This window comes from Myotis nattereri (assembly GCF_964212035.1).
Source record: "Myotis nattereri genome assembly, chromosome: 1".
NCBI classification, from domain to species: domain Eukaryota; kingdom Metazoa; phylum Chordata; class Mammalia; order Chiroptera; family Vespertilionidae; genus Myotis; species Myotis nattereri.
Window position 1 is genome coordinate 85101921 of NC_138075.1, and position 14269 is coordinate 85116189.

Below are 14269 nucleotides of genomic sequence, written 5' to 3' on the forward strand. Positions count from 1 at the left end.
CTTCTTTAATAACACATCTTTGGTTATACCTCTGCCAATTCACAGATCTTCATTGACTCCTATTTGCACCCCAAATAAATTACAAACTCCTCAAGGTAATAATTAGGGTCATCCTGTGTAACCACCCTCCAGAACAAAAAGTAGAATAGAAATAGCACCCAGAAGTCATCCTTGTTGTTGCTGTCCTCATGCTGTCCTGTTATCCTTCCCAAGAATAATATCTGACTCAAAGTCATTTTTGTTCATCGTTATGGAATATTATTTAGCTAGAAAAAGGAATGATTCCATTTACATAAGATTTCATTATCCAGAATAGGTATATTACAGAGCTAGACAAAAAGCAGACTGATGTTTTCCAGAGGAAATGAGAAGTGACTACCTAATGGGTATAGAGTTTCCTTTGACGGTGTTGAAAATATTTTGGAGCCAGTGATGGTTGCACAAAATTGTGTATGCACATAATGAAGCTCATGAGATTCATCCATGTTGTTGGTTATAGTGGTAGTTCATGGCTGTGTAGCATTATTTGCATACCTCCATCAGCAAACTTTATGTGTATAAGGCTCTTCCTAGATGTGGCTTGGAGAGTGATGAAGTTCAGTAAAGCTTAAGCTAGTCATGCAGACACGGAAGTTCAATATGGCCCTGCTGGGACCCTTAGTTTCTGTACTCCTTCTCAGGAGCCAGAAACAGTGCACAGGATAGCATGAGTGAGCACTTTAAAATTGCTCTTGCTTAGAGCTGAGCTTCTCAAACTTCTTTCTAAATTTGTTATTATTGTGGTAAAATGCACATAATAGAAAATTCACTACTTTAACTATTTTGAAATGTACAATTTGGTGACATTATGTACATACACAATTTTGTGCAACCATCACGGGCTCCAAAATATTTTCATTTCCTCTGGAAAACATCAGTCTGCTTTTTGTCTATCTCTGTAATATACCTATTCTGGATAATGAAATCTTATGTAAATGGAATCATGTACGTAACCTTTTGTGCTTGGATTCTTTCATTTAGCATAATGTTTCAAGACTCATCCATGTTGTATGTATCAGTACTTCATTCCTTTTTCTAGCTAAATAATATTCCATTGTATGGATATACTATATTTTGTTTATTTATTTATCCACCTATCAGTGAACACCCCCTGCCCTTTTTTTGGCTATTGTGAACAGTGCTGCTGTGAACATGAGTATACAAATATTTGTTTGAATATTTATTTTTTATTTCTTTGGCATGTATACCCAGGAATGGAATTGTTGTGCCATGCAGTAACTATGTTTAACTTTTTGCAGAACTGCCAGATTATTTTTCAAAGTAGCTATACCATTTCACATTTACACTAGCAGTATATGAGGGTTTCTCCACAGCCTTCCAAACATTTGTTATTATCTGTTAATTGTTACTGTGTTATTACTTTTGTTGTTGTTAATCCTCACCCAAGGATATTTTTCCATTGATTTTTTTTTTTAGAGAGAGTGGGAGGGGGAGAAACAGAGAGAAGGAAACATCATGTGAAAGAGACACCTCACATCAACTTGTTGCCTCTGGCATGCGCCCTGACCAGGAATGGGGATTGAGCCTGCAACCAGAATCGAACCTGGGACCTTTCAGTCTGAAGGCTGATACTAGCCACTGAGCTAAACTGGCTAGGCTGTTTTGATTATAACCATCCTAGTGGGTGTGGAGTGGCATCTCATTGTGGTTTAGATTGTATTTCCTTAATGAATAATGATATTAAGCATCTTTTAATATGCTTACTGACCATATATCTTCTGTGGAGAAATGTCTATTCAGGTCTTTTGCCCCATTTTAAAATTGGGTTGTATTTTTCTTGTTGAGTTGTAAGACTTTCTTATACATTCTGGACACTAGACCCTTAACAGGTATATGATTTCCAAATATATTCTCTTAATTCTCTGTACATTATCTTTTTACTATCTTGTTATTATCCTTTGATGAACAAATGTCTTAAACTTCAGTGAAGTTTAATTTCTCTATTTTTTCTTTGATTACTTTTGTTTTTAGTATCTTGTGATATTTAAGAAACTATTGCCAAATTCAAGGTTATGAAGACTTACCCCTATATTTTCTTCTAAGAGTTGTATAGTTTTGACCGTACAATTAGGTCTTGGACCTGCTTTGAGTTAATTTAATTGTTGTATATGGTGTTAGGAAGGGGTGTGATTATATTATCTTGCATGTGACTATTTAGTTGTCCCAGCACCATTTAAAATTTTTTGTTGTTGATTGGTTTAGAGAGAGAGAGAGAGATGTCATTCTGTTGCTCCATGCATTTGTTGTTTCATTGGTTGCTTCTTGTATATACTCTGAGCAAAGATCGAACCTGAAATCTTGGTGCATTGAAACAGCGCCCTAACCAACTGAACTACCTGGCAAGGGCCTGCCATCACCATTTGTTGAAGAGACTTTTCTTTTCCCATGGAATGGTCTTAGAATCCTTGTTCAAAATTAATTGATCTTAGATATATGGGTTTATTTCTGGAATCTTCTTTTTCATATATCTATATGTCTATATATCTTTCCATTTCTCTTATGCCAGTACCACACTGTTTTGATTTTTGTATCTTTGTCATAAGTTTTGAGTCTTCTTTTTTTTTTTTTCCTAGGTCAATCTAAAGGTTTGTCTCTTTTATTGTGAGTCGGTCTAAAATTCTGTTGACCTTTTCAAAGAACCAACTTTGCTTTTATTCATTCTATTGTTTTCTTTCTCTTTCATTTTTTTCTGCTCTAATGTTTATTATTTCGTCCCTTATGCTAGTTTTGGGTTTACTTTATTCTTTTTTTTCTTCTTCTAGTTCCTTAAAGTTAAAATTAAATTTGATTTTTATAGAGACTTTCAGGAGCTTCCTGACCAGCCAGAGGTGGAAGCTTAGTTTCCGGGTTTTTCCTGAGTATGCACCCAGCCCTGAGCATGTGTGTGTCCTAGATTCCCTCACTATATGTGGGAACTTTTCAAAGCCATTATTTCCCCATGTGTCCCCCATTTCCAGCTTCTTGTTTCTTAGGCTTTTTAGTCTGTCACCTGCTTGTCCTGTCAGTTATCCTTTGTTTCAAGCTGCTGTAGCTAGTATATTTGTCTAAATGCTTTTGATAATGGTCAGACTCCAGCCCTGAGAAAGTTCTGACCTAGGCAAAACAAAGGCAAGCATCTGAGCCCATCCCCTCAGGGAGTCTCTACATAGGTCAAAACAAACAGTAACATTTCTTTGAGAACAAAGTCCACATTACCTCCTCTTGGACAATCCACACCAGGAACATGGGCCATTGTACTTAAGGCCATTGCCCAGCTGGAGATTGGGAGGCGGGAGGTGATGGGTGAGTTAAAATACCATAAAGTTCTCATCAAATATAGCAACTTGTTTTTTTTTTTTTTTTTTTTTTTAAATATATTTTATTGATTTTTTACAGAGAGGAAGGGAGAGAGATAGAGAGTTAGAAACATCGATGAGAGAGAAACATCGATCAGCTGCCTCCTGCACATCTCCTACTGGAGATATGCCCGCAACCCAGGTACATGCCCTTGACCGGAATCGAACCTGGGACCTTTCAGTCCGCAGGCCGATGCTCTATCCACTGAGCCAAACCGGTTTTGGCGCAACTTGTTTTTTATTAAGCACTAGAGGCCCGGTGCATGAATTCGTGCATGGGTAGGGTCCCTTGGACTAGCCTGTGATCAGGGCCACCTTCGCTGGCAACCAGCCCCGCCCCCTGCCGCCACCCACTCCAGTTCCCCGTTCACCATCGGGCGATTGGAGCCTGAAGGCCGGGGGCGGGAAGGATCGAGAGGTCGGCCGTTCCTGCCTGCTTGCCAGCCCTCCCCCGCCGCGGGTCACCCTCTGTGTGTGGGGCAACTGGCAGGGTGGGGACCTTGGCCTGGTGCCGCCCGCACCCTCTACCACCTACCCCCAGGTCCCTGTTCACCACCGTGCGATGATAGCCTGCTGGCCGGAGAAAGAGATTAAGAGGTGGTCAGTGTACCTCATAGTGACTGGTTGAGCAGTCATTCTGCTGTTATGGTCGCTGGGCTTTTATTATATAGGATCCTCCTAATTGTTGTAAGATTTCAGAGTTTCTGAAAAATTGATTCTGACAGTTTTTGGCAGCTTAATCGTTGCTTTAATAGAGTTTTGAAGACTCCTAATCCATTGTTTTCAGTGATGTTACCTTGCAGGTTGCCATTTTATCTATACACTGGAATTCATCATTAAAGATTAATGAATAAAATATAAAGTCACATTATTGTTTTAGAAGTAGGTGTTGAAATTTTAAGTTACCGATAACAATATAATGTGACTTGCTTACATAGAAAGAATTGAACACATCAATTGAAAAAAGTACTAATTCCATAGGGTGTTGTTGTTTTTTTTAATTTACAAAATATTTTTCCTATCTAATTTACTTTTTCACTGTTAGCTTGTGTTTTCTGTCGAAAAAATGATGATTGTCCTAATAAATATGGAGAAAAGAAAATTAATGAGAAATGGAATCTCACTGTACATTACTATTGTTTGGTGAGTATAATTTATAAGTAAATCTTAGAAATTTGATGTTCTTCTAAAGAAGAGGATTAGATCCTGATGATTGGTTTCTGAGAATTAGATAACTTATTTAACTATTCTGGCTCTCATTTTGCCTATATGTAAAAATAAGATTTTCATTAAGACCTGTCATCATTACATATTTATTTTTGCGTAACCTTTTGACTAAAGGCAATAAATATTTGTAGAAAAGGAAATAAGATAATTTATGATGGGTCACTCAAAAGAAAAAAGTAATTTCATACTGAAAATTAGTCTCATTTATTTCCCCATTCCCTCCACCAATTTCTTGATTCACCGAATCTGTGTCTTAAATTCTTATTTTCTGGGTATTGCTTTAGGGCTGTTCACAGCATGGAATCTGGCTTCTTCCAGAGCAAGTGAAGAAAAAAAGAAAGAGGGGATAGATACATACAATGTCATGGAATCATGTGACCTAGTCTTCACAGTCACATATCACTGTCACTTTTGCTTTGTGCTCTTGCTTAGAAGCAAGTCATTAAGTGTTAACTCACATTCAAGGGGAAAGGAATTAGACTCCACTTCTTAAAGGAAAGAGTATCAACTACTTTGTGGACATATTTTTATACCTACCACAGTAGCCATGTTAAAACTCTTTAGATGCTTCCTTAAGAAAACATATAACATATTCCTTGGTGGTTCTGTAAGACTAGTTTTGTGTCTCAATTACCCTATGGGTTAAATAAACTTCTAGACTGGCCTAAGAACCTAATTCCTTTGTACCAAGAGTTAAGAAAACATGAAATTGGCATGCCAAAATTTTTTGTAAATTGGAATTTATTATATTTTGCAAAACAAGAAAACGTTTTCATTTTTCTAAGAGCTTATTTTACTTTTTATATAGAATTAAGAGGGCTATTTTATTAGTCTGTCCCCCCCCCCCCCCGATTAAGCCTCTTTAAGCACTTTGATATTGTCAATACTTTGAAGTATTTTTGAAATATTTAAATATATTTAAGTTGATCACATTAAATTTTTTATATTCTCTTATTTTATTAGCAAATATAATAATTCGAAGAGATACTAACTCTAGACTCAACATTTATAAGATTCTATTTCACTGTGAACAGAAAAGAGTAGTAATGTTACCAATGGCAATCGAATGTTAAAGTTAAAAGTGACTTATTGATAATCTAGTCCAGTGTTTTTATTTTTGTGTTTAAGGTCATTCATAGTAAATTATTTGCTGAGGGATCTGGAAAGTTGGATACAGAGCCTGATTTGCAAGCCGGACTTGTTATTCACAGTCCCATGCGTTTTCTTGATTCATGCTCCTTTAACATGTTTAAACTGAAGTTAAAAATCAGATTTTAAAACATTTAAATATTTGTTAATTACAATTCAATAGGTTTCCCTGTAAATATGCCTTATATGATTTAGAATTCAGCTAGATTTACAGTTAGCCTGAAATATCACTAATAGTCTGTATTATTGACTGTTATTACATTTACACCTTTCAGTATTTACCACTTTTTCCCCATAAAGCTTAATTATAGGTATTTTTTGTTTTCCTTCCTTTCTTCCTTTGTTATTTCCTGAAATATTTTAGAGACTAGTTTCGTTATATGAACTATTAATATACAGTGCCTTTCAAATAAAAAATGTGAGTAGCCTCTTACTTTGATCATAAAAAATAACTATTATAGGTAAGAGGTACTTGAAATTCTAGCTGTTTTATTTATTAAAATATTATAGATAAATAATTTTTATTCCAAACTAGTTTTTTAGAGTTTATTTTCTAATTGAGAACATATTCATAGTTGATGTCAAGTGGAATTTGGCAAAGAGGTAAAGAAGAAGAAGGAGTTTATGGTTTCCTAATAGAAGACATAAGGAAAGAAGTGAATAGAGCTTCTAAACTGGTAAGTAAATTATTTTACTCATTTTAGTAAATACTGTAAATATTGTCAATACTAGGGAAGTCTTCTTTATCAGTTTTTCCACTAGAAATTTGTAAGACTTCTATTTTATGTTCCAGTGCTTACTTTATCTAATATGGTGAATTTAGAACATTTGTATTTTTGCAAGTGAAAGGGAACTTAACCGCCCCTGGATAATATATGTGACAGTATTGATTTTCACTTCCTTATCTTATTCCAACCAACCCATCAATTCACCCACATTTATCATCAGAATTATGAACACACTAATACTCTGCTGTTCTTCAAACTTCAATACTGTGTCATCCAGACATTCACTTTTCATTCTTATACCTCAGTTGTTGGGTTGAAATGATGGGTTGAGGTAAAATTACACAAGTATGAAGACCAGTAATTTGTGATCTCCACACCTCTGTGGCCCTTCTGTGACTTTGTGTGCTTTGTTCAGTGCCTTCTATTCTCCAAGATAAGTATTCTAAGCTTTTAACTCCTCACTCATTTCATTATAATACTAGAGGCCCGGTGCATGGATTTATGCACGGTGGGGTCCCGTGGCCTGCACGCTCTCACAGTCCGGGACCCCTCAGGGGATGTCAGATTGCCGGTTTCAGCCCGTTCCCCGCAGGCCAGGCCGTATGACCCCACCAGTGCATGCCTCTAATATGCATATAAGATCTCTGGTTACTCTCTTCCCACCCTCTACCCTCCCCCCTTCCCACTGGGATGCATCAGCCTATTCCATGTTTCCATTCCAGTTATTTGAGTTTCTGACCCCTGGTGGTCAGTGTGCATCATAGCTACTGGTCGAATGGTTGAAGGGTCACTTAGGCTTTTATATATATAGATGAGAATCTACTCTGTGATAGCTACTAGATGATGTGCAAGGAAAGGACCGTGGGTTTCCAAGTGGTCTGAGTAGGAATAATGAAGGTGGGAGAATGAGAGGTTAAATATGAACATGCAGTAATAGCCTACAACCTGCAACAGACAATTAAAATAATGTATGTTTGTCCCCCTTCCTGTCCATGTCCATATCCCAGTTACACCCCTGGGCAAGTCTGGAATTTAAGGAGTATTTCTTTTTTTTTTTTTAAATATATTTTATTGATTTTTTACAGAGAGGAAGGGAGAGGGATAGAGAGTTAGAAACATCGATGAGAGAGAAACATCGACCGGCTGCCTCCTGCACACCCCCTACTGGGGATGTGCCCGCAACCAGGGTACATGCCCTTGACCGGAATTGAACCTGGGACCTTTCAGTCCGCAGGCTGACGCTCTATCCACTGAGCCAAACCGGTCTGGCTTAAGGAGTATTTCTTAATTATGTGTTTTCATTTGAGATTTGAATGAGACTTTTGTGTATAGGCATTATGTTTATAAGCAAGCAGCTTTATTCAAGACATTTTATAAGGGAAGCATGTAGAGACCTTTATTTTAGTTGAGGCAAAGAAATGGAGGCAACTATTTTTTTTAAATATATATTTTATTGATTTTTTACAGAGAGGAAGGGAGAGGGATAGAGAGCCAGAAACATCGATGAGAGAGAAACATCGATCAGCTGCCTCCTGCACAGTCCCCACTGGGGATGCGCCTGCAACCAAGGTACATGCCCTTGACCGGAATCGAACCTGGGACCCTTTAGGCCACAGGCTGACGCTCTATCCACTGAGCCAAACCAGTTAGGGCGAGGCAACTATTTTTTAACATGTTGAGGATGCAGAGGCTTGATGGTAAAATAAAGGTTCCAGAGCATAAGGGAAAAGGTTTGGAGAATGGGCATCAGTAGGGTATCTAAGAGTCACATGTGAGTATTAGTATCAAAATTCCTCAACTTCCTGATAGTGAATATGTGGTGAGAGGTGGCCTCTAAAGGTCTCCTTACGGTTTGGAAATACCTGTTTTCTTAAAACATCTGAATTCTCTCTTGAGTATACTGTATTGTGAACCTTTAAGAATATCTTGATCCTGACGAATTATTTCCATTTGTGACCTTAAATTAGAATTCTCTGTATCATTTTACTGAGAGAGCATCAGGTTGGCAAGGTATCCTATCTAATAAAGAGGGGATATGCTAATTGACTCTCATGTTGTCGCAAAGATGACGGCGCCCACAGCCAATAAGGAGGGAATATGCTAATTGACTGTCCTGCCCTCAGAGATGGCGGCACCCACAGCCAATAAGGAGGGAATATGCTGATTGGCTGCCATGCCCTCAAAGATGGCAGTGCCCACAGTCACAAGATGGCTGGCAGGGGAGGACAGTTGTGGGCGATCAGACCAGCAGGGGAGGGCAGTTGGGGGTGACCGGGCTGGCAGGGGAGGGCAGTTGGGGGCAATTGGGTTGGCAGGGGAGCAGTTAGGCGTCGATCAGACCAGCAGGGGAGCAGTTAGGGGGTGATCAAGCTGGCAGCCTGAAGTGGTTAGGGGAAATCAGGCAGGCAGGCAGGCAAGCGGTTGGAGCCAGCAGTCCCAGATTGTGAGGGATGTCCAAATGCTGGTTTAGGCCTGATCCTATGGCAGTCAGATAACCCCTGAGGGGTCCCAGATTGGAGAGGGTGCAGGCTGGGCTGAGGGACACACACACACACACACACACACACACACACACAGTGCATGAATTTCGTGTACCGGGCCTCTAGTTCTCTTATGACCTGGTAGTGTTTGAGGGATCAGCATTAACACTGTTTAATCTCTTCATCAGTGACCATTATAATGGTCATTTCAAGGATTTCAAGATGTTTTGGGTACTGCTCTATATTTTAGTAATGATTGATTCATCTAATAGTCTTTGTTTGTATACCACTGTTATATTTCAGTTAGTAGCAGTGCTATTGTGTTTGTTTCCTAGAGCTGTCATAATTAATTACCATAACCTGGGTCACTTAAAATGGAAATGTCTCACAATTCTGGAGACCAGAAGTTCCAAATGAATCTGTCACAATTGATTCCTTCTGGAAGCTCTGAGGGGGAATCCATTCCTTGCTTCTCTCTGAGCTTTTGATGGCTGCTGACAAGCTTTTCATTTCTTAGTTTGTGGCAGCATAACCTCAGTCTCTGCTTCCATCTTCATATGGTCTTCCCCTCTGTGTGTCTGTGTCTTAAATCTCCCCCTCCAAAGACATCAGTTATTTGACTTAGGAACCCCTCTAAATACAGAATAATCTCATCTTTAAATCCTTAACTTCTACAAAGACCGTATTTCCAAATAAGGTCACAATCATTCAGCTTCCAGGAATTAAGACTTGAATATACCTTTTTAGGGGTCACTATTTAACCTATTATGATTATCTAATACTTTTTCACATGGTTAGGATAGAGTGATCCTAGCCATTTCTTTTTACAGATTGGTTTTTAGTATTGTGAAACTATTTTCCTTGGTGATATTTCCTAATTATGTGTTTTCATTTGAAATTTGAATGAGACTTTCCTGTATAGCTATTATGTTCATAAACCCTTATTTTTTTTTAGCAAATAGGAAGGACAAGAAACTTTTTTTTCTCATTCATATGTTAGGTTACAGATGTTTACTATATCAGAAATTATTGTAGGAGTGAATCTTTAGTGTCTTTAGGTTGTTTCTGGGTAGAACAATTTTTCAGGAAATTCTTTAATATACTATCACCATAGCTATTTGCTGTATGATTAAATTAATTTTCAGGCTCCTCAAAAGGAATATTTATTTATACCTCAGTTATAGTATAGTGCTCAATTTTTCTATGTTATGCCCCTATTCTTTTTTGTTTTTTTCTAGAAATGCTGTGTTTGCAAGAAAAGTGGTGCTTCAATTGGATGTGTTGCACCTCGATGTAAACGAAGTTATCATTTCCCGTGTGGACTTCAGAGAGAATGTATTTTCCAGTTCACTGGCAATTTTGCGTGAGTTAACTGTTGAACATGAAAGATGATGGTTAAAGAAAAGTCAGTAATGGAAATGGATATTCCAATTATATAATTACTTTGTTAAATTTTTTTTCAAAGCTGCTCTGAATTTATACAGTGTGTATATATATATATACACTGAGAGAGAGAGAGAGAGAGAGAATATATGCAGTCGTTTCTGTCTGCTAAGTCTTAAGAATAGCCATATCTGAAATGGGCTTATTTACCTTTAGCTTTCAGCTCTAGAGTATAATATCGAACTGTTAATGTGTATTCATAGTCAGTGAAAATTTTTACCTTATATAATTCTAGATTTTTATATCACTCTTTAGATTTATCAGTAATAGTCCAGTTTTCTTTCATGGAGCCATATTTACTTCTAGTGTAAATTGAAGGCATATAAATTTGGAATCCAAAAGGTAAATATTGCTCCCCTGGATGCTCCTGAAAGTACTGGTTCTTGAATCCAGCTGTAAACATGGAATTTTTATAAATTTTAATGTTAGGTATCATGAGTGTTTTATTTCTTTTAGTCCTTGTGTTCTTTTTTTTTTTTTTAATATTTTATTGATTTTTTACAGAGAGGAAGGGAGAGAGATAGAGAGTTAGAAACATCGATGAGAGAGAAACATCAATCAGCTGCCTCCTGCACACCTCCTACTGGGGATGTGTCCACAACCCAGGTACATGCCCTTGACTGGAATCGAACCTGGGACCTTTCAGTCCGCAGGCCGACGCTCTATCCAGTGAGCCAAACCGGTTCCGGCTAGTCCTTGTGTTCTTGACCAATTTAATGATTTTTTTCCTATGTAAAAAAACTGCAGTTTAGATAATACAAATGGAAATAAATTTAGTGGGTTAGGAATAAGTTATTATTTTCATTTTATCTGTTACATGATTAAATATTTAAATGTTAAGTTCCTTTAATTTTGTGCAGTTTTTAATGCAATGATGTGTGTATTCTGTTGCTAACAATCTTATATAGGATTCTCAACATAATATTAGTTGCTGAGATTCTGTGAGGGAAGGCCTACCACCAAAAGGTTCACATTTTGAAAGTTCAGTTAAACATGCTCATAGATTATGAAACTGACTGATAATGCCAAAGTTCCAGTCTGTTGTAGGTTAGTTATGAGAGAGATAGAAATGAAGTTTCTCTTATAAATGTGAATTGTAATGCTATCCTAATTGTGCTTTGTAATTTATTAGATGTTGGTTTTAAATAATTTAGGTCATTTTGTTGGAACCATCGACCTGTTCAAATCATTACACCTAATAATTATAGAGAATCCTTACCATGCACCATTTGCTTGGAGTTTATTGAGCCTATTCCAACTTATAGCGTATTACGAAGTCCTTGTTGTAAAAATGCTTGGTTTCATAGAGACTGTTTACAGGTAAGATGTTTTGTAAATTTTTTCTGATATAAAATTTGTTGCTTGCTGCTAAAATTTAAAATTGTAAAGAATTAACATGGGTATTTTAGCCCATACTACTTGTAACTTTTTAAAACATCTCTATTAAAATATCTTCTTGACAAAAATGCCAACTCCATCTTTAATATCAAGGAAATCTGATTGTCCATATGGTACCATAGATCTGTTAATATGTAACATGTTATTCAGTAACCTGCTGTATAAAATTGTTCATAAGCCATATTTTAATGGCTTAAAAAATGCTTAATATGCTCCATTTGCAGTATAACTTCTAATATAACTTGCAATATAACTTTCTGCTATGTGGTAGGAATTTGTAAGAGGTGATGAGAGTCAAAGGACATTAGAATAGCAAAAATGTTCCAACCTGCATGGCTCAGTGGTGGAGCGTCTGCCTATGAACCAGGAGGTCGCAATTCGATTCCAGGTTGGGGCTTGGTCCCTGGTGGGGGGCTTGTGGGAGGCAGCCAGTCAGTGATTCTCTCATCATTGGTATTTATGTCTCTGAAATCAATAAAAAATATATATATATTTTTTTAAAGTAGCAACAATGTTTTTATGAATTAACCTTTAGTAATGGCAATAAGATGTGAATAAAAGTAAACTATTGTTATCTAAAAAAGTAAATAGAAATTTTATTGAAGCCTATTTTACATTAGGGTAAATTCACCCTAATGAATTGTACAATTAATATTTTAATACTTTAGATACAACTTTTTAATCTATATTTAATGATTTTATTTGTTTCACAATAAATAAAACATATTTATTGTCAAGTTATTTACATATTTAAGCTTAGAAAACCAAGACATGTGAAATGATTATGTAATTGTAAGCTAAGGTATTTAAATGTTAGAGGCCTTTCCTATTGTATGTCAAACCTGATGACAAGTTTTCAAGTAAACAAAATAACATGAAATTTGACATTAAACTAATATTATTTTGTTGAGAAGATATTTGAAAGTTTAAAAAATCTCAGTTATTAGTAACATCAAATATGTAGTATTCATGTAGTAAAGTGCCAACTGATAGTTATAGTTCATAGAATGCCAAATAACAAAGGATTTACTTGCTTTTTAAACCTTGGGTTTTATTATTGTTTACTAAAATAAAAGGAGGTTACTGCTGATTATAGGTTATCCACAAATTTTTTTTTCCCTTTTAAGTTAAGAGATATTGCAAATTCTCTTATATATCAACTAGAGGCCTGGTGCATGAATTCGTGCACGGGTGGGGTCCCTCGGCCTGGCCAATGATTGGGGCTGATTGGGGCCTTCTCTCCCAGCCCCAATTGGGGTCCATTGGGGCTGATTGGGGCTGGCCAGCTGGGAGGAGGGACCGCGGGATGTTGGCCAGCCACAGGTGGTTGACGGTGGGAGCGCACTGACCACCAGGGAGCAGCTCTTGCATTGAGTACCTGCCACCTGGTGGTCAGTGCACGTCATAGCTATCATCCGGTCGTAACGGTTGCTTAGGATTTTATATATATACTAGAGGCCAGGTGCATGAAATTCATGCACAGCTAGGGTCTCTAAGCCTGGCTGGTGATCAGGGCCGATCTGTGGGGCCCCCACTGGCACCCACTTTGGCTGGTCTGGCACCACCCTCTGTGGGGCAAATGGTGGGGTGATCGGGGCACCTCTGCTGGTACTTGCCTTGGCTGGCCTGGGGCCTGTGAGCTGGGGGCAGCCCCTTCATTTAGCATCTGCCCCTGGTGGCCAGTGCGTGTCATAGTAACCAGTCGTTACTCTGGTTATTCTGCCATTCAGTTGATTTGCATATTAGGCTTCTATTATATAGGATAGACTAGAGGCCCAGTGCACAATATCATGCGCAGGTAGGGTCCCTAGGCCTAGCCTGCAATCAGGGCCATCTTCTTCCCGCTCGTCAGTCCCCTGTCCCCCCCTGCCGCCACTCACCCCAGTTCTCCATGGTTCCCCATTGGCCATGGAGCCATTGGAGCCTGCAGACTGCAGGGAGAGATCAAGAGGTGGTCAATGTACCTCATAGTGACTGTTTGATTAGTCATTCTGATCATTACATCTTTACAGTCCCTGGCCTCTTATTATATAGGACTAGTGGCCCGGTGCTAGAAATTCGTACACATTTAAAGGGAATTAATTAGAGGAAATATTTTAATATTACTATGTGCCCTTTCTCTATAATAGAAGTGTCCGGCTGGCCCCACCCCCATTGGGCAACACCAAGACTCGCCTCAGCCCCATCTAGCCCTGCCGGAAGGGGGACACAGTCTCACGTCCCGGCGCCAGGGTGGGGGTGTGGCCTCAGGTCCCCTGTCAAGCCCTGCTGGGTGGGGGGGCACAGCCTCAGGACCCCCGCCCCAGCCCGGCACCATGCAGCCTCAGGTACCTGCTGATTGGTGTGATGACCATTTGCATACTAGCCTTTTATTAAGATGATAGTCTTAAAAGTACTAACAGTAGTTAAAGTAGCAAAGGTTAAATGATTACTTTCAATTTTTTGTATG

The 14269-nt window shown here is 38.2% G+C and overlaps 1 protein-coding gene across 1 annotated transcript in view; it reads left to right on the forward strand.

Moving 5' to 3' along the window:
* G2E3 (G2/M-phase specific E3 ubiquitin protein ligase) overlaps nucleotides 1-14269 on the forward strand; it is a 64521-nt gene that overhangs the window by 20614 nt on the left and 29638 nt on the right. The window contains exons 3-6 of the mRNA XM_081095215.1: nucleotides 4441-4538; nucleotides 6347-6448; nucleotides 10218-10342; nucleotides 11577-11742. Coding sequence (XP_080951341.1) covers nucleotides 4441-4538; nucleotides 6347-6448; nucleotides 10218-10342; nucleotides 11577-11742 — 491 coding nt within the window. The remainder of the gene's footprint in view (nucleotides 1-4440; nucleotides 4539-6346; nucleotides 6449-10217; nucleotides 10343-11576; nucleotides 11743-14269) is intronic.